The following is a 22057-nucleotide window of genomic DNA, read 5'->3' on the forward strand; positions in this document are numbered from 1 at the left end:
TCCGCTGGTCTTCCAACAGTTGTTGGACTTTTCTTTCATAGCTCATCTGCTCGAAAGAGCTTGGTAACGATGATACTTGATCCATTGAGCTTGAGTTAACCTAATGTTAAATTAACCCAAACGTCAGCAGCTTCCAAAAATTTTGGCTCAGCAAATGATTTCTTTAAAATGTTCCACCTCTATAGGTAAACTTTGAGATGAAACACAAACTGACACATTAAAGGCATCAAAGCCACTTCTCATGACATCACAATCTGATGTCATCACATTCTCATGTCATCCCATTGTGATGTCATCACATTCTCATGTCATCCCATTGTGATGTCATCACATTCTCATGACATCACACTGTGATGACATCACATTCTCATGACATCCCATAGTGATGTCATCACATTCTCATGACTAGCTCTTCTCCTCCACTTTTTTTTTCTTTCCGCCATGGCTCATGGTTCTCAACGTGAACCAATTCTCTATTCCCATCCCCAGCGTTTTCCCTGCCTGCCAAAGTGGCGTGTCGTCTGACGATTTTATCCGCCACTGCCAACAATTTACTCGCATTTGGTAGGTGGTGGGTGTTAATTTCAGACCCTGTTCTATAGTGACTGCCAACTGTCTAAAAGGTTACTGAGTGTGTTGTTTTACTCCAGGGAAGATGGTGTCATTAATTGTCTCAACACCTGCATATCCTTCCACTTCTCTGTTTCGGTGTGAATGAAGGTCTTCCCAATCTTCATCTTCATCCTGGGAAATGGGTTCAGTTATCATTGTGAAACCTGCCACAACTGCAAACATATAACAGGGAGTTGCTCTATAAAATAACAATCAACCCTGAAGGGAAACTTTGGCTGTCCACGTTATCGTTCTTTGGACAATTTTATTATTTATGGAGTAAAATGTTTTGGAACTGAAGGGTCAGCAAAGACTAGAGCTGAAAGCATTGAATAACATGTTACAGTATAAACACGGACCGGAGGCATCTAATCGCCTCCGGTCCGTGTTTCTAACTCAAACTGCCAAGATAGCGTCTTCTCCCAAAAATACCCCATAACACTGACATTGACTGTATAATAGAATCTGACTGTCACAGATTATGGTGTGAGCATTACTCCTACGACGCTGTCACCGATTTCCTACTACTGCTGTGAATAATAGTCAAACTTTAAATGAAAAATGCAAAAGAAGCCATACCACCATGCATACACAAATGCGTTCACACACACACACACACACCTGATATGCAGAGATGAGAGAAGAAACGAGAAAGCAGTTGCAGTATCACAAGAGGGGTGTCACAGTGAGATGACATTATCAGCTTAAATCAGCCCCTGCCGACACACCGCCAAGACGGGGTTCTCTGCCATTTATGGCGGCAGTAATTCCTGTGGAGAGTGGTGACAATTATATCTGCTGGATAAGATTACCCACTTGTACGGCTGATAGTCAAGAATAGTCATTATAGCTGTTACACAGTCTCACTTATCAGGGGAAAAAAACATTCAAATCTGTTCACAGAACAATTCAAGCTGCATTAACTATCAAATGTTTTGTTGGGATACTATTATTTTATCTAATGATAAATTAATCTGTGTGGAAGTTTTGGGGTGAAAAGGTCTTTGCTCAAACTTGCTCAAAGAACATAATAGTCCAAATAATTGATGAATTTATGAATAAATGAACAAGTAAAAAAACAGTTGTGGATTTACACCAAAAACAAGCCCTTTCTTTTTGTTTTTATGCATTTTTTCTAGGGCTGTCAATCAATTGAAATATTGATTCGTGATTAATCGCATGATTGTCCTAATTAATCCCAAATTAATCGCACATTTTGTATCTGTTCAAAATGTACCTTAAAGGGAGATTTGTCGAGTATTTTATACTCTTATCAACATTGGAGTGGACAAATGCTTGCTTTATGCAAATGTATGTATGTATGTATTTATTATTAGAAATCAATTAACAACACAAAACAATGACAAATATTGTCCAGAAACCCTCACAGGTACTGCATTTAGCATAAAATATATGCTCAAATCATAACAGGGCAATCTCAAGCCCAACAGGCAACAACAGCTGTCAGTGTGCTGACTTGATTATGATATGCCCAAAACTGCATGTGATTATCATAAAGTGGGCATGTCTGTAAAGGGGAGACTTGTGGGTACCCAGAGAACCCATTTTCATTCACATATCTCAATGTCAAAGGTCAAGGGACCCCTTTGAAAATGGCAATTCCAGTTTTTCCTTGCCAAAATTTAACATACATTTTGAGCGTTATTTAGCCTCCTTCACTAGTATGACATGGTTTTCTAGTTTCATATGATACCAGTATCTTCCCTCTACCTTTAAAACTGAGCCCTCTACAACCTAAAAATCACAAGTTGTGTTAATGCGTTAAAGAAATTAGCAGCGTTAAAACGCGCTATTATCACGTTAACTTTGACAGCCCTACATTTTTCCTTTTCTATTCTATGTTTAATCAGCTTGTCCTGGTCAGGGTTTAAGCCACAATTGTGGACCAGTAGAGCAAACCAAACATGCTCTACCCCAACAACTTCCTCCAGCTCCCTCCTGGTGAAAGAACCCCAGCATTCTCAAGGAAGCTTAAAGATTCTTATTCCTCCATAATATGCAGGGCGGTGCCTCCTCCCAGCGGGTCGTTTCCGAAACCCCCCAGGAAGAAAGTAGTCGGGGGGGGCAACCTCACTAAGAGCTCAAACAAGCTCAGCTGCTTCCCCTCAATACAAAGGAGCAGCAGCTCGATACAGAGGTCTTCTTGAACCGTTGAACTACTCGCATTATCGCGTAGAGTGAGACCAGCCACCCTGCAGAGAAACCTCATCTCAGCTCCTTTAATCTTCAATCTCATTCTTGCGGTCACTACCCAAAGCTCTCGACCATGGTTGAGAGTCGAAGCAAAAGCTGAGCAGAAAAATGAGAGCTTTGCTTCATAGCTCAGCTCTCTCCTTACCGCCACACTCGCAGATACAAAGCCGGCATTAGCCTTTCGAGTGTTCTTATCCTCCTCACTATGTAGTTATTGGGTGTGTGGGGAGGTTTTGGCATCGGCCCAAGCAGTTGTGAATTATTTATTTACGAGTCATATTTTTTCCCAAAACTACATTGTGTGCTCCCTTAGAGGAAAATCGTTTACTTATTCATTTACAAGAGAGGAAAAAATCAGCCTCTGTATTGTTATCTGGAGACTGGAGTGAAGTTAAAGTGAACGGTAAAACTACTGAAAGAAATTACAAAGGAGATCAAAGCAAAGAAAAATCATTAAGTGGCTGTTGTTTACCACTTCCATTGAGGTGTTATGAATTATTATTTTTTAAACGTATATTTTATTCAAAGCAGATTTGAAAAATATACACTTGGCAACAAGATCATCCAGTGAATTCTTCAGAGGAAAAAGCTGGAAAACTAAATATCTTTGCTGATGAATACATATATACAGAATTTAAACCACTTAACCTCACTGCTGGGCAAAAGCTATGCCTCTGGCACATAGTTCTTTCTGTGATATTATAAATGATTACAATCACAGTAATTAATACCTACTCTGTACGCTCACAATTCTGTACTGAGTCTTTTGCATGCACTTAGTGAGAATTCAATGACTGAAATCAATCCTGACTTAAAGCTGGAGTAGGCAAGATTGGAACAAATATGATTTAAAAAAAGGTTATTTTTATGAAACTGTCACTATATCCTGACAGTAGTGCATGAGACAGGTAATTTCAAGAAAAAAAATCATGTGCCTCTGTGTCCTCCGGTGCTCCTAATGGCATCTGCAAGATTTCACAGACCGGAGGAAAACAACCAATCAGAGCCGAGGTGGAGCCTTGCCGTCTCTGAGCAGCTGTCAATCAATCGCAAACTCTGATCAAACAGTCAAACTAGGCAGCGCTGATCAAATATGAATCAATATTCTGTTACTGTAATGTCTATTACTCACCTCAAATGTTTTCAGAAACATCTCGCAGTGTGCTGTTTAGCTGTAAAATGAAAATGTTTGTGACCCGGCAGCCATGTTGGGCTCAGTTGAGGAAATACCAAGCACCGCCCACCAGCCGGAGCAAACTTTCTCATTTTACAGCTAAACAGTACACTACAAGATGTTTCTGAAAACATTTGAGGCGAGAAATAGACATTACAGTAACAGAATATTGATTAATATTTGATCAACGCTGCCTAGTTTGACCGTTTGATCAAGTGATTGACAGCTGCCTCTCTCACTGAAATGACCTGTGATTGGCCAAAGTTTCAAGATTTTTTTAAAGCCTGAAAACAGAGCCATTAGGAGGTGCAGAAGTCTAGTTTTCTCTCAGAACACTTGAATTACAATATGTTCAGCATATAGGTTATTATGGAATTTTTGCTCAATGATGCCAAAAACAATCTGCCTACTGCCGTTTTAATCAGTTTGAACTGATTCCAAACATTGTTTTTTTTCTTATAGTGTACGTAGATATACTGTAGCTTCTATGACAACCTTTGTATTCATCTTAACCATTTGTATACTGTACCTGTGATACTGGAATACGCAGCTTCATTGATCCCTCAAGTCTTTCCACCGTTTGTCTTATGATTTGTGTTCTATGTCTTTCCAGGTTTCCTCTAGTTAGCGAGCTGGCTCCATTTGGCACACCGGTGGGGACTATTCTAGCTGCTGCCATCAATCAAACCATCTTCTACTCCATTGTGGCAGGAAATGAACTAGGTATGTGCTACAGACCATATACCACACAGTCGATTAGGCCTACATTTATTTTAACAATACAATATTTTGTTTTCCAGCACGCCTACCAAACACTCACACAAATTATAACACAGGCTATGTGAAGTGCAAGGCTCTCTTGTTCCTGTTCTTTCATTATTTTTCCACATAAAGCAAACATACTTTTGTGCGTGTCAACTTCTACAAAGCCTTTCGTCTGACAACTGCAGATTTTCATCACAGTAAAGAAAACTGCCAAGTAACGTGTGCTTTTAATGACATCAAAAGGTGCAACAATCACATTTTAAAATACTCCTGGAAAAGCTCCCAGATTATTTTGAAAATTGCAGGATGCACGTCATAGCTGTAGGGTTTGTCCTGTCTTTGTCTAGAAGTAGACAGTTTTGACACAGTTGTCACTCTAGACCGCTTTTCACACTCGATGGCAAAGTCTGATAATTACACCCTGAGAGAGAGAGAACACCACACGGGTGTGAGGTTAGCTCAGGTGTTTAGGACAAAAGTATAGGAGACATTCCTGTGAGCTGGAGAGAGCGAAGAGTGCAATAGGAAGCTGTCAGTCAGTAACATCCTCCCCACCATGCACTTCTAGTGCTCCTGTAGTGGTCTGAGTCATGTGGAGACATGAGTCACTTTTCCTCAGATGCTTCTAGAAACTGCAGGCTCAAGACCTAATAAGAGTGCTATAAATCTACCACCAGACCCCTGGCAGTAATATTCTCAGGAAAGCAAAAGCATTCTGAAGCATGGTCTTTTTACAGAGCCACAGTGGACTTAGGGTCTGCCCATACTATTGAAAGGGGGGGAAATCAGCTAGATGTATTTCTGGATATTTCTTTGTCAGTGCTCCAATTAAAAGTCATTTTAAAAAAGTTAAAAATGTTTTAAAATTAGCCATTTAGGCTGCCTCCGTTAGAATTCATGCAGCTTTGTGTGATTTCCTTATTGTACATTAACTGGTCTATTTCTTCACTGATATTTTTAGTGTTTCTATAGCACATGTGTAAAGATTTACAACTGTGTCTGCATCTGGATAACTGAACTCATACTACCCTGCATACTTCAGGGATAAGATAACCACCATCAGGTCTGGTATTGCCCAGCTAAGGAGTGTGATACCTGATGCTGTGTTCACACCACAATCGGCAGAGCAACATTCTACAAGTCATTTTCAATGGGAGACGGTGACATGAAGCTACAAATTGACGCCCGACACCCTGTTCCATTCTATCCAAAACAATGCCGTTAGCCAGTTCCCAGTGCTATTTAACGCTCGAACAACACTTCAACTGTGACAATGTAGCTGGCCACGCTGACCGTTTTGTTGCTTTGTCGCTCGTAGTGTGAACGTAGCATTCAAATCCCCAACCTCTGAAATGCTTATGAAGGTAGTATCACAGCTTAAGCCCTCCACTTGCCCACTTGATCATATCCCACCACCTTTTTTAAAACAACATTTAACTGTTTATCAGATGAGCAACAAGCTATTTTTAGCTATTCCTTACAGACAGGTGTTTTTCCAACCACACACTTTCTGGCTTACCCAAAAAAAAACATAAATCAACTTATACAATTTCAGCTGCTCGTGTTGACCAGGGCAGAAGGAGAGCACACATTACACCTGTTTTAAAATTGCTGCACTGGCTACCTTTTAGAGCTGGGTAATATAACGATATATATCTTCAAAACAATATAAAAATGTCTATCGTATATATTTTTCTATATCGTTTCTTTCGCATATTTCTTTTTTTCTATATAATTTCACTTGAGACTGTTATGTTCATTTTGCACTCAAGTTCTTAAAATGAGAAAATACTCAGTACTTTTCCTTTATATACAAAGCAGTAGCATACAAAAATTAGGCCTGACCCAAATGCTTCAAAGCTTCGACCATTGCCAATGTATTCAATGTTCAGATGTGTAGTGCCAAGAGTGCAAAGCCAAGATCAGAACACTATATACAGTAACTAAACAATGCAATTAAACAGTGCTACCGTCAATTCTGTTACCTACATCTTCGTTTTATTTGATTTTCACTCACCTCATGTGCTCCGATTTTGTTTGTTTCTAGGTCATTTTCAGGTGAACAACAAGACAGGCGTCATCTCCACAGCTAAACCTCTGGATTATGAAAATGTGACCAGCTACGTCCTCCGGGTCCAGGCTGACTCGATGGTGATTGTCTTGTCCAACCTGCGTGTGCCGTCTAAAAGTAAGAAATAGCATCCAATAAATGGGTGAATGTGGAGGTTGAGTTGTGTTGTGGGAAGCCAGGGATGAAATTCTGTTTCATATGATTCCAGGTGTTGCATTTATATTGAATCATAATAATCCCTCACTGTGACAGATTATGGTTAAATACAGTTGTAGAAATTCTATCGCGGCCTATTTTCATCCCTAATATTTATTTACACGTTAACTGCAATTATGTAGAGTTATCTGCATTATACGTTTCAACATATGTGTGCTTATAATTCCGCCCTTTTACGCATTAAATCTATGTGTCCTTCCTACACTGTTAGAATGCTGATATGGATAAAAACTTTCTTCACTGCACTGATCCATTTGTATACTTGGTGGCAGGTTTGCTGCAGGCTGTGATTGGTTGTCCACTTTCACACTTCAGTCTGCTTGTTTGTCTGACTCTATGTTTATATATTCAGGCTAAGACGAGATGTCATATTATTTGAGTAACTATGCTGCAGTGCCAGCAGTTATTCTCTATTCATTTGTGGAATAACTCAATGCTTTTTAAATGTGGTTAATATTTGACCACCCTCCGTTCCGCCCGCAGGCTGCGAGCTCTGTGTAGAACCGCCACTGCTGCTAGACTGCTAGTGATATGAAAAGTTTAGTATGAACATGTAATATATGCATCGGCAGATGTGACTCTCATCTGTCAAGTCATGGTGATTATTAAAAATAACCGTAAAAATATGAGTAATCCCTACCTTCAAAGCAGCATATCATAAATCCTTAAAAACGTCCAAATTCGTCACAAGGGTCTAACCATCAGAAGTAGCCCATTTGTTTTAATTTAGCCAGACCTCCCCTAAAACGAGGGCGGGTGACAAAACATTAATCATAGCGAATTCTCAGTTAATGCAACCCCTTTGTGTTCCCATTCTGAAGGGCTCGTGTGCTCGGAACAAACTAGATTGTGCGGTGGCGCTAAAAGCCTGCTGTCACTTCCTGGCTGCGTCCCGCCCCGCTGTCTCCTTGACCTCTCGCCAAGACGTCTTTTGCATGTCTTTGTAGTCTGGGTGCGATGAGATGCACAAATGGGGATAATGGTGCATATTTTCTCCCCTCGAAGCCATTCATGATGCATGATTGCACTCGGTTGTAAACAAAAAATGACGGAAGTACTTGAAGAGAGTTATAGAGAGAAATTCAAACGTACTTTTCATCACACCTGGCCAACTGCTGCGTAAAGTGGGCATGATTGTCCGTTTCAGAAAGTTACGTAAATCGCCAGACGCGTCCGCCCGCGGTCAGGAAGGAGTTTTGAGACGATGTGTGACCATCCGAGTTGTTGTTTGAGACCTTCACACTGCGCTTTCTGATGGCCATGCTTCAGCTGGAACATCATTAGGCTTGTTTGCGGACAGTTAACTGACAAAAGTTTTGTGAAATGATGGATGAAGTGCTGCCGTCAAGTCGGGTTCATACCTCACTCTCGATCCATTTGAGCTACCAATGAATAATCAATGACCTACTCTACCTGCCTCTCTCCTTGTCGCACCGTCTGTCTCTCCCATACTAATGACGGCAATTGCAAGTACACAACACTCAGGCACACACACACACACACATTCACATCACTTATCTAGCTCTCACACGAGGGAGAGAGCTTCCCAGGCATCTACGGTCTGACATCTTCTTTTTGGCAGAGTGTTGAGAAGCCGTTTCTTTTCTCACTTACATCACTGTACTGCATCCATGACAGGAGATATCTTTCTTCTCTGTATTGAGTTCAAATTATCAGAGCATTACTGGACTGATTTGTCAGACAGATTTGTCCTAGCTCTGTTGAGACAAGTGCACTGTATGTGTGCACCAGTGTTTCCCCTATAAGCAGCTGAATTTGTTTCTTTTTTACGAGAGGAGAGGAGAGTTGAAGGGGAAAAAAGGAAAGTAGAAGAGAAGGATCCGTCTCCTCTCTTCAGAAACTAACGTTATATTATTTTGCGCTACAGACGCTTCATCAATGTAGAAAGGTTCCATTGAGTTACATTATGGTGCATTATTACTATTCAGTAATAAGTAAAAATTAGTATCGGGCGAAGGTAAGTGATAACGTTATCATGATGTGTTCAAATGTAATCTTGTAAAATGAAGTTTTTGTTGAGAAACTTGAATAAATCCAGTCTTTTGAAGGAGATGTTTTCACAGCAATATAAAACAGATAATAGAGAGGGGATTATGACCTGTTCAACTTCCTGACACTAGCTCTAAGCACCTTATAATACCTCTCCTCTCCTCATTCCTCTGTGTGTGCGAGTGTAGATGTACCTCAAAGTACAAAGATAGTAGGTATTCCACGTATTCCTCATGCACCGATTTCATGCAGTGTTTTCTTCTTCCTAGAGGCGGGCCACAAAAGCTCAAAAGCTGTCAATCTCTAAAACAATTTTGACAGATTCCCCTCAGAGATTATTATTTTATCATCGAAAATGTCATTGAATTTAGATAAATTAGAACTATTTTATAATACAACAGTGTGGTGATGCAAGTTAATTTATTATGTTTAATAAAAGTGCATTTTCATAAATGTTGAGACAACTCATGTAAGTCAGACAGACATTTCCCCTGCTGATTACTTTACACCAGAAATTACATCATCGCGGCTTTCGCGTGATGCTCGAAGGCTCCGCAAGTTGGTTGCGGCGCTTGGTCGTGCACCTCTGAATTATTCGTGCCCACTGAGCGCGCTGCGCTTTTCATTTCAACACGGATGCCTTTGAGTGAAGAATGTCTGAGCAGTTCGGCCTGTACAGACATCTCTACAACTGTTCATTGAGGGACCACAGGGACAGTCAAATGTCATTAAATACTTTGACAGAAATAGGCAACACACTGGAGAAAGAAGAGGCTTTTTGCCGCAGGCTGTGAAAGAATAGGAGAGATCGTTTTGTAAAAGCTAAAAAAAAAAAAAGGTCTCATAGGTCTCATGGAAAGAGTGGTGACCCGAGGGGAAGCACCGAGAGACAGAAAATGATATTGACTTGAATGTAAGCTACAGTAATAACTACGGTACACAAATGAAATGTTTGGCGGTATGTCGGTGTTTACTACTGTTGCCAGGCAACCTACCTTCCTTTCTGGTACCTTGACTTCTTGCTTATCTACAGAATATTTTGTTTGTACGCCGTCTGGTGTTTCAGACCATATTGCAGCGAACAATGCCTTGAGCATAAACACCTCTGTGCATGCTCGTAGCGTGCGGTATCTATGGAGGCTCGCGCCACGGCGTCTCGCGCGAGTATAAACAAAGCTTTAGACCTCAAGAGCCCTTCTGGTGCTGGCGGACATAGAAATCTCCCGGCAGGGCGCGTAATGTGAGCGCACAAAAAAAACTTCCGCGTGCGTACAAGAGCATCACCACCACTGCTACAACTCCATCTAAGAGAAAAACACTGTGTATGCACAAGGCCAATATGCACACAGGCTTGCAATCTCTGACATTGATATGTACATGCACACATGTAATAAAACAGACTAAGACATGATTTAATTAAAAATCTTTTCTAAATGATAATAAACTCTTCGGCACACTCACGCTTACTCTGCCTTAGCAGCAATCCCTCTTCTTAATGGACTGCTTTCTTTCATGCATCTTTATGTGAGTGTGTGAGAGCGAGAGAGGAAGGACGGGGGATGTATTTTTTTTTTTTATGTCCTTATACTCTGAGGATGGAATATAGCCACTTCTTACAAAGAGAGGCAAGAGAGAGAGGAACTCTGCAGACCTCTTTTCCATCCCCTGGAGTGCTCCCTCTGTGCCTCACACTCCAGCTTTTGTGTCTGTAATTTGATGCGCTGTGTTTTTGTTTGTCCAATTCCCCCGGTGCATCCTTAGCTCCAATGCCACATGGCTTTACATTTTTGTATGCCGCCAGAAGAAAAATGGTCCTTGACACTGCATATTTTTTACCTAAACTGCAGTGTTGGAAGGATTTCTGTGCTGTACATATTTATGCTGTTCGTTGCATATAGTAGGTGTAACTGTGACAAATTAGGGTGCGCAAATCTTTATACCCACTATATGTCTGTTTTCCTTTTTAAAGGGGCAGGGTGAATATTTCACACGCCTCACAAAAAGGCCAGTTAACCAGAAAATGTTTTATTAAAATACCAAATTGTCTGCCTCCATTCCTCATTTCTTTCTCACAGTGTTTCTTCTAACTCCTCTGCGGCTCGATTATTGGCTGCCCTTCAAATCATTATTCCCAATAATGTGCAAATGGCTTGCCTGTTAAACTTTCGGAGCCTTTTATTGATGGTTTTGTCGTGCACCAAGTTGTGGGGAAAACAAACAATAAATGATCCGAGGTAGACCTCACTTAAAAATAATGGCTGAAAAGGCAAGATTCCATCATCATTTTTATTATTTCACAGAGCCATATTTTGCTCAAACTGTGAGTGTTCTCAGTAATTGGTTGGTAAACAGAATGCAAACTGGCTCAGTTGTTTTCCTGATCTACTTATCGAGGGCACTGAGAGAGAAGTCCTCAAAACTCTTCAGGCTCAGTTTCTCTCGATTCGGAATATTTGCTGTAATCAAAACAAAATTAACCTCCTCATTATTGACTCAAAGTTGTCCCCTTCACCAAAATAGCTTCTCACACTGTTTCATTAGAAAGGGTCGAGTTAGGACTAAGGGAACCATGTTTCTCTTTCCAGCATGCAATTACAAATCCACTTCAAATAGTCATTGCAGCTGAAAATTGCTACTTAATGAAGAGAGGTTTTCCTAAATGCACTCAGTCCACTTTTGGTCAAAATGAAACCAAGCGAATAGCGTGAATTATCCCACATTTTCAGTCAGATTTCAAAAGCTAGATGAATGTGATTCCTCAATTTCAAAAAAATAAAATAAAATAATAATAATAAATAAAATTGGTTTCCAAATTGGTCAAATGATCCATCTTCAGATCATAAAAAGGAATTACTTTATTTAAAATTAGTGATGGCTAGCGAACAGGATCTTATTTGAAAACATACTGTGATGTTTCCAGCGATGAGTAACTTGCAAAATATTCTGGGAAATGATTTCAAGCTCTCTTTTGAAGTTGTGGACCAGCTGATGACCATGAAAAAATTATATTGACGTGACAATTTTGAGGCTTTAAATTATGCGACATTTGATCAACGCCAGTTCGGATGACTTCAGAGATGTGTTTATTCAACAGCTAGTGGCCGTGACGATATAAACTTTCGGAACTTGTGTGTCCCAATTCTTATTGTGTGAGGGTGCAGCAAACCTCGCTTTTCAGATGCTTGAATAGGTACAGGAATGTTTTTTGTTTCACATTAACTGAAGGGCGTTCTATTATGCTAGATACTAGATCTGTATGACTTCCAAAGGACTTGAATACATTCTGGTGCCATTTGCTTTTTGCAGCTAACACAGCCAAGGTGTTCATTGACGTGCTGGATGAGAATGACCACCCTCCCATCTTCACCAGGCAGCTCTACATAGGCGGCGTGACGGAAGACACCAAGATCTTTAGCTCCGTGCTCAAGATAGTGGTAAGGAAGCATCAGCTCTGGTCTTTGTTTCTGTTGGTTTGTGCCTGATTCTGCTCCCACCTTTTCAACACTTAGCCTGCAGCCATGTTGGGAGAATTCATCCGATCTGCTCTCTGCAGCACAGTTTCATCTCCTCCCCCTATCGCTTCGCCACATCTCTTCCTCAATATCGCTGTGCCCACTGTAAGAGAGCAGGTGGGATCAGAGTGAGCTGAGCGTTGTAATCCCAGTATGTTCACAGAAGCATGGCTGGACATCCTGTCTGATTCTCAGCCTGCTCTGCCGAGGAGGTTTTCGCTTTGTCATCCTGTATACTACACTGTGTGTCTATTTTCTGTAAGCGGGGTTGAGTGTCGGTGTGTGCTTAGGCTTGTGTTTGTGTGCAAAGTCCCTTGGAAGCCGGTGTTTTCAATGCCTACCTTGAATGTCAGCGCTCCAGCTGACATACAGTCATGCATTTATGTGTGAATGTACAATATTGTCATGACAACAGATAAGTATATGTTTCAAGATTTCAGGATTTGTGGGGATTATGTTTCTAGTAGGACTGTCGTGATTAATCTCAAATTATCTGTTCAAAATGTACTTTAAAGGGAGATCTGTCAAGTATTCAATACTCTTATCAACATGGGAGTGGGCAAAAATGCTTGCTTTATGCAAATGTATTTATATATTTATTATTGCAAATCAATGAACAACAACAAACAATGACAAATGTCCAGAAACCCTCACAGGTACTGCATTTAGCATAAAAGATATGCTCAAATCATAACATGGCAAACTCAAGCCCAACAGGTAACAACAGCTGTTAGTGTGTCAGTGTGCTGACGTGACTATGACTTGCCGAAAACTGCATGTGGTTATCATAAAGTGAAAAAGGGGAGACTCGTGGGTACCCATAGAACCCATTTTCATTCACATATCTTGACGTCAGAGGTCAGGGGACCACTTTGAAATCGGCCATAACAGTTTTTTCTCGCCAAAATTTAGCATAAGTTTGGAGCTTTATTTAACCTCCTTCGCAACAAGCTAGTATGACATGGTTGGTACCAGTGAATTAATTAGGTTTTTTAGTTTCATATGATGCCAGTACATTCACTCTAGCTTGAGCCCCCTATAACCTCCGAAAGATCGGAAATTAAATCATCCAAAGAAGCATTATATCCATATTCAGGGGGAAACGCAGTGTGAGGAGATGGATATTTTTAGAGTTTTATGGATATTTAAAAATATTGAAAAGGTTAATCATGTCATAGTATATGTAACAGTATTCTAGCTTCAAAAGAGTGGATTAATGGTGGATCAGTTTATTTCTTATGGCCTGCAGATCATCTGTTGACATCTCACTGTGGAGTTCTTTGGCAGAAGGCCGCTTGTCGCATGTTAATTTAGACATTGAATCTCTAATATCACCAACATCTCTGATCATTTCATTGTTTCGGAGGGGAATCGATTACAGATGTGGCAGATCAACCCCAACACGTTATGATTTTAGAAAACTGTTCAAGTCATTCCAGGCAATGTCGGAAATGACAAACTGAAGTAATGATTAGATAAGGCCTAAGCAATGTGTAGAATAACACTGTCTTTTGCATTATGAACTGAGCCACAGTCTGTTAGCTTCTGCAGCTACTGAGTTAAAAAAAAGATGGAGAAACAGTGTTTAGGCTGTCTGATGCCTCACCTCTCATCCCAGATGAACTGTAGCTTTGTACCTGCCCACACGTGACTTAATCACATTAAAAGACCAAAACCAACAATGTGTTAGTCTGTCACCTAGACACTCTTCTTCCCTACACCGTCTATGGCATCCCCAAGCCCTTTTGTTCCTGCTTAAGACATAAACCTTTAACATTTGGTCACACAATATATTGCTTCATTAAAAATAAAAGAAAGTAATCTCCTGAAACAGCTGGGCATTGTAGTTTCTAGCAAACGTTACTCAAACAGGATAAATAGTGGATTCTTTTGAGACTATTTTCAGTTGCGGTTTCATACACGTTTGGTGCTCTAGTGAATTTACAGCACCAGGACAGTGTACTGTATACGTGGGATTGACTCAGAATAAGCTACAGAGCCCAGGGACCATGGTAATAAAGGTACATGCCACCTAGTGCAACAGTGTGGCTCATTGATGGGTTTTTAATAGTTTTTGGACAACAATGGAGCTCTATGGCTCAGAGGTATCAGCTATCTATATTAGGCTTTGGCTTCTCAGGTTATGTGTGTGTTATTAAGATAAATTCAATGTGGGTTTTTGGGCTTTTTTCGTGGGATTTGCTGACAATTACAAAATATAGAATATCACCAGCCTTATCCTTTACTGCGAAATATACCAGAGGATTTACCTAGGTAGCAAAATGGTGGTATGTAATTAATGGCAGCTCTTGTGACAAATCAACTTGGGTTGTGATGACCTCATTGTTTTATATTAATTTGGTGCCTTCAAATGTGGTCATGTTTACCCTGTTCACGAGAAGAGTGCATATGAACGCCCCCTTCTCGTGGTATTCACAACCTTGTGAGTGGAAAGTTTCTTACCATGTTACAGATTATAATAACGCAGGACAGTGAGGATACAGCCATTTCAGACAGGAGATGAGCAAGAATCTGCCAATGCACATTCACCCGCGGAGGTTAAAATGTTTTAATTATATATATATACATTATTAAATAATTTAATTTCCTTTGCAGTTAAACAATAGGCCTACAGAAAAAACAGGTGGTGCTGCAGCACACTCAGCATCCCTACTTGCCAAACATCTCTGCTTTCAATGTCAGCGAAAATGCGTAACTACAGTAATGGCATTGGCACTAAAGAGCACAACACATATTGTACATCATTCTGCAAGTGTTTTTCACTTTTTTTTATTCCCCAGAACACGACTTAGTGTAGCCTGACCAAGGCTAAGCTGTATATCTTTGATGTGATACTATCAGTGCCTATCTTCTGTTTTGTTGCAATTTAGCTGAAGGAAATTGATGGTCATCTAATCCTTAATGTTAGTCTTGTAGGACAGCTAGCCTGTACCTTGAACCTGATGTTTAAGCCATGTATCATCTATGTAATGATAGAAAGAAGACATTTGTTCAAGTGGAGACATAAGAATGGATATAAGGCGGTGTTTATCTTCATCTCTTTGGTGCGGTTTATGCAGGTAATTTGCCTGTTTTACGCTGTGTAAGAATGCTCAAAAATCATTTGAACTGTGTGTCACTCATTTGTGGTCACAACACAGCACAGACCAACAGCATAGTTATAGTGTAATATGGATTTCACTAACATCTTTTCAAATATTTTGGAGGTGAAAGGAAACCTCATTGGGAGGAACTGTGGCCCGTAACTGTAGTAGTTTAAATTAAACTGGAACCTGTGCAGAAGCATGGGAGCTATTTACAGTATAACGGACGCCAATGGTGTCTAGAGAATGTTTAGGAAAAGACGAAGGTGTAATATCTGGCAGGATAGTTGAGGAGTACAAACGTCATGAAGGGAGATTCATGAAAAGTATTTCAGACCTTGCGGCAGATGTGAAAATCAGCCCAAATCATCAAAGGATGCAGAGGAGGGAGCTGCCACTCATCTTATAGCCCCAAAAGAAATTTGTTGCTTTCTAAAAGTAAAAAGACCGGAATACCAGAGGCAGCAGGGGATTATATTCATTTTATTGATGGTCTCAAATAAAACTCTTGGGTTGCTTTTTCAGCAGGAAATGAGCTTATCCTTAATCTTTATGTTATAACTTAAAAAACATCTCTCATAGGACACAAAACATTCCTCAAGGACTTGGTAAAGCTATGTGAATCATTCTTTACTGCATTTGACAACTCGAAACATGGGCTTAGCACATATTTACAAGACAGATGATTGCACGTGAAGAGATGTAGACATTTTAGGAAATGTCTATCAATGTAGTAAAATCATGTAAAAACATTACATTAACATTAACCCCTGCAGTAAATAAGTAGTACATAAGTAGTCAAAAGGTCAGTACAGGTACAGGTAACTTTGCATGATCACTGCTTGTGTGTTGTATATTTATAAGGACGAGTGAAGATACTGGCATCATATAAAACTAGAAAACGTAAGGAATCCATTGGTACCGAACCGTCACACTAACATGTCGCGAAGGAGGCTAAATAACGCTCTAAACGTACACTAGATTTTGGCGAGGAAAAACTGGCATGGCGATTTTTCAAAGGGGTCCCTTGACCTCTGACCTCAAGATATGTGAATGAAAATGGGATCTATGGGTACCCACGAGTCTCCCCTTTACAGACATGCCCACTATATGATAATCACATGCAGTTTGGGGCAAGTCCTAGTCAAGTGAGCACACTGACACACTGACAGCTGTTGTTGCCTGTTGGGCTGCAGTTTGCCATGTTATGATTTCAGCATATTTTTTTAATGCTAAATGCAGTACCTGTGAAGGTTTCTGGAAAATATGTGTCATTGTTTTGTGTTGTTGATTGATTTCCAATGATAAATATATACATATGTTTACATAAAGCAGCATATTTGCCCACTCCCATGTTGATAAGTGTATACCTGACAAATCTCTCTTTAAGGTACATTTTGAACAGATAAAAAATGTGGGATTCATTTCCGATTAATTGCTAATAACTACGGACAATCATCAGTTAATCGTGATTCATATTTTAATCGATTGATTGCCCCGGTGAAAAACACATTTCGTGTAGGCTCAGAAGTACAGATAGCTGAATAGATCATCATCGACTGAACACTGCAGTGGCTTCAACCACTCGACCATCTCAGAATCCCTTTCCTGTCTTTCCTTAAACTTGGAATACACTCCAAAGTGTAGAATTGTGGGTCAAGTGCTATCTATAATTTCCCCACGGGCCAGGGCTTCTTTGGAGTATGGCTAGTGTGAAATGTTTGTACTTGACTTCATTAGTAATGAGACTGAGCGCCAGCTTCTCTGGAGATAATCATTAGAAATATCGTCAACATTTGGCATACTCTGACACTTAAAAATAGATACAAAAATAATACATATCATCACATTATTGTCTCAAGCAGTAACTGGCAAGCATTTTTATGTAAGCAAAGGCACTTTACAATGCCAGACAGGTTTGCTTCGTTTGCTGCTAAAGTCTAATTTCAGTGGTTTGGAAAAGTTAAGTGGAAAATATGTGATTAACAAGTTAAAAATGCTGTTTAGAAGAAAAGCCTGATTGCATGATTACACCCTGCTCCTCGTGGCACTTACTTGACCCTCTTATTTAATCAGTAAGTAATTGGATTCATGGGTAGCCAAATGACGTGTTTTTTTTCAGCGCCCTCTTGACTGCTTGGCCCCTTGTTCTAAACACTGAAAAAAAGCTTCTTCTTTTTTAAACAACAAGCAGATGCCTTAATGTTTGAATTTTTAATGTAAACCACAGGAATTCATACATTTTCCCCTTTCTGTCTTGTTACAAACAAACCTCACTCAGTGGCACTTTCCCCCCAGTGTCCACAGTGTCCTTTAAAAGGTTTGCCCTACATAAATGATGCTGTTACATATTTGGTAAATTTGTCTTTTCCCAACGAGGATATCTCACTCTGTTGATTTATGCAGCCCTTTCATTGGGACCTTGCTCTCCTCTCCCCCCTCCCATCCTCTTCCAAAAGCTGGAGAAAAAAAAAAGAGATTGCTCCTATTTATCAGTGTCACTTGCTACAGACAGGCACTCTGAAAATTGATGTGTGTGAGCTCAGTGGCCGGTCAGAATTTGTGCCTCAGAGGTCGATGGGAGATTTCTGTGGTTTTGCCAACAATGACACAGAGTGGTTTGACAAGCTTCATGCAGATTATGATCCGGTTGCTTTTGAGGACTAAATGATTTTTGCCCCAGTCATTTTCTTGCTTTGATTTAAGAAAATGTCATAAACATCAAAAAGTCATACTAATAGATGTAATAGATTTCCCAAATTTCAAGCAGCTATAATTTATAGTTTATAAAACAGAGGAAGGCAGCGCTGCTTGGTTCTGGTGGCTCACACGACAGGTGCTCTTTAGTAAGGCAGGTAAAAGTACATGAAACAGAATCCAGGAAGTCTTGCTGGATAAATCGTTCTTAAGTGGTGCAGACAACCATGGAAAAAAACAAAAAAAAAAACAAGCCACTCCATCTTCAGGTAAAAAATATACAGTGATTTTATTTTCTGAGCATAGACAATAAAACAGACCAACGTGTATCGAATCTAGGTCTTCATCGGGACGATTTATCCAGCGAGACTTCCTGGATTCTGTTTCAGCTATAATTTATATTTTCATAACAACAATGCATCAAATGACAACTCCACTCTTTGACCTCTCGTTTGAGTTTGCTGTGATCAATTGATAGGAAATAAAAATGTGCCAAACTGTCACTGGTTCCCACTCCAACCAGCTGTAGTTTAACACAAGGTTATAGTGGTTGTCAATCAATGGTTTTGACCTCATGAGATAACATAACTTAACACCATGGCAACAAATCATGGATGTACAACAGGCAATGCTGCCTCTGAGAAAAACAAAGTTCTATAACGAGACAGCTCTGGTGGTCTGTTGTCAAGATTTGTCACATGGCTGCAGAATGATTGTGTGATGAATAACAGCAAGATTGATGCAACACGGGGGGTTTGGAAGAAGGGTTGTACATGAAAACCCCGCCTGCAGTGTTTTCTGTTCAGACTTTCAAGCATATTGTTCTTCCGGCCCAATTCACTGATGTCACAGCAGGCTGTCAAAGACCAAATATCTCTTGTGATATCTCTGATTGGGAAGCAGCCAAAATTGCAATATGCTTTGGAACCAAACAACCACTGTCATAACTCAAGAGCTCAAGCAATGATTGGTGGATTTTGGCTCAGGCTGTATTGTAATCTCAAATAGAGCGGTGCAGGAATGAGTCATAAAACCCGGAAATGAGTTAGCATTTTTGCACTTCCGGTTCCCTCGTCTGGAAGTCAATGGGTTTTGAATGGGTTTTTAGTTGGATGCCTGAAATAAGGTCTGTGGTTAACACAAGCTTAAGAGATTTTAGCATTTTATTCTAGGATATAAACTACGTCAGTAAATATCCCACTCGTGAATTTAGAAGCTTTTACGTGTCTTAAAAAATGCGGTTGCTTACAAGTGGCTAAATGAGACCACAAAACGTCATCACGCTGACTCGTCCGTCTTTACAGCCTCGTTTGCCACAGAACTTTTTTTTTTGCAATTATCCAAAAGCCAATGGAAAAATCCCATTGTCCCTTTTTGTCAAGGGAACCCATGCGATTGTAACTTCCTGGTTGGCCTACAAAAAAAAGTCATCCCTGGAGCACTATATTATTATCTTTTCTTTCCATAACACATTGTTTTCTCTTTTTCTATTGTTTAGAGAATAGCACACAGAGTTTTTCCTGTCTAACTTCGTATGTGTGTGCGACATGTGTGTTACAGGCCAATGATAAGGACACTGGAAATTACAGTAAGATGGCATACCGCCTGATTATCCCACCCACAACAGAGGGCCAGGACAGCTTCGTCATCGAGACCTACACGGGTATCGTCAAGTCGGCCATGATGTTTCGAAATATGCGTAGGTCCTACTTCGGGTTTGAAGTCATTGCCACAGACGACTATGGAATAGGTCTCAGCAGCAGTGCTGAAGTGGTGGTGAGTATCCAGTATTGTGCCTTGTTATATGTATATGTTTGTAATGATCAATATATATACTGCACGTGTGCACACTGGTCACTTGCACACCAGTGGCATATTGATTGCACGTTGTATGTGGCTTCCACAGCTTGGTATATCTGCAGAGAACAGTCCTTTGAAATATGGAATTGGTTTGCAATGTCACCTGTCTATTATTCTGTCATTGATACAGTAGACTTATCAAAGGGGCATCCCACCAATTTGACATGTCAAAGTCAATTTAGTAGTCATTGGGGAGTGCTGCACAACCCATGAAAACTGTTGAGTAAGGTCTTCTGTAGGAGGAGTGTTATGTGTTTTGTGTGACATCAATTTAGTAAACTTGGATTGGGTTTTAGGGATTTTATTCACTTTCTGGCAGAGTTAGATAGGAAGATTGATACTATGATGTCTGTGCAATAAATATGAAGCTACAGGGGTAATGTGCTGGACTTGTTAGCATTGGACAGAGCTAGGGTGTTTTTTTTTACATCTGTTTCCAGTCTTTGTGCTAAACTAACCGAGAGCTAGCTATAGCCTTATATTGATTATCTAACATGCCGCCAAAAAGCATCTTTCGCAAAGTGTCAAATTCCTCTTTTATAGAAAGCCTGCATTATAAACTGTGCATGTGGAGCTTGAAAGACAAGGTAGGGAGGGTCTAAGGAAAGACAATTTCAAGTTGCATTATGGGAAGTGTAGGCTCCAGTGTTTTGGAGTTTGACCCATACTAGTAATAGTCAGGATATCTTGGCGTCTGCTGCACAGATTTTGACCGTTCTATTTTCTCGTTCAAGTCCCGCTACTTCATGGAAGTGAAATATTAAAGAGGACCTATTATGGTTTTTTTCAGGTGCATACTGTGTTTTGGGTTTCTACTAGAATATGTTAACATGCTTTAAATTGCAAAAAGCACTTTACTTTTCTCATACCGGCTGTGCAGCAGCACCTCTTTTTACCCTCTGTCTGAAACGCTCTTTTTGAGCTCCTGACCCGCCCTCCCGAAAAGCACAGTCTGCTCTGATTGGTCAGCTGGCCCAAACCTCTTTGGACTCCACTCCACATCCGTGCTAACTGGTTTTGTTTGAGAGCAAGGCCTATGGAAGGAGGCTGGAACACGGGCGGACATGGGTCTTGGGGTGTGGGGTATAACACATGCGCAGTGTAACTGAAGCTGTTGTCGTGCGTTGCGAGTGGCTCAATTTCGGCAAGTAGCAGACAAGATTTACTGCGCATGTGTTATACCCCCAAAGATATGACGCGTTGAAGACGCTTGACCCCGCCTCCTTCAATAGGCCTTGTTTGAGGGTGTGCCATCTAGCCGTTATGCAGATGTGTTACTTGGTGACATCACCACCTTACAGAAGAAAAGGCGGGACTTCAATCAAGGCATTTCAGGCAGTTCAGGAGCAGTGTTTCTGAGGAGGAGAGTAACTCCTTTTGCGTGGACTTTGGGCTTTGTCACTTTGCCGACCTTTTACATGCACAAAAAACTATATAACTATATATAACTATATAACACACTAGAGGAATGGGAAAAAGCACAAAAGCATTATAGGTCCCCTTTAAATCAATGGAGTATCCTTTAACATGTTATTGTTGTCATCGAGTAATGTTTTAAAAAGTATAATTGTAGGCATAAATTGCTGTTTTAATAATTCAATATATCAAAAGATGCCTGCCATGAAGAGCAACCACAAACTGTATATTTGGATTTTGAAGCCTCTGCTCTGTTTTTCTTCATACTAATTTGTTCATCACGAGCCTAAATGATGCTTTTTTGTTTACTCGGTGCTAAATGTTTTGATTCCAGTCTATTGAATTATTCACAGTAGGTACAGGACACACAACATGTGGCCTCTGCCACTGGCTGATGATCCAATTA

General features: G+C 40.3%; 1 protein-coding gene across 4 annotated transcripts in view; it reads left to right on the forward strand.

Moving 5' to 3' along the window:
* Positions 1-22057, forward strand: part of LOC141773910 (protocadherin-15-like) — a 316265-nt gene that overhangs the window by 268176 nt on the left and 26032 nt on the right. For all 4 annotated transcript variants that reach the window (XM_074646072.1, XM_074646070.1, XM_074646069.1 and 1 more), the window contains 4 exons: positions 4614-4723; positions 6813-6953; positions 12369-12496; positions 19936-20151. In XM_074646072.1, coding sequence (XP_074502173.1) covers positions 4614-4723; positions 6813-6953; positions 12369-12496; positions 19936-20151 — 595 coding nt within the window. The remainder of the gene's footprint in view (positions 1-4613; positions 4724-6812; positions 6954-12368; positions 12497-19935; positions 20152-22057) is intronic.

The sequence above is a fragment of the Sebastes fasciatus genome, chromosome 9 (assembly GCF_043250625.1).
Source record: "Sebastes fasciatus isolate fSebFas1 chromosome 9, fSebFas1.pri, whole genome shotgun sequence".
Lineage (NCBI taxonomy): Eukaryota > Metazoa > Chordata > Actinopteri > Perciformes > Sebastidae > Sebastes > Sebastes fasciatus.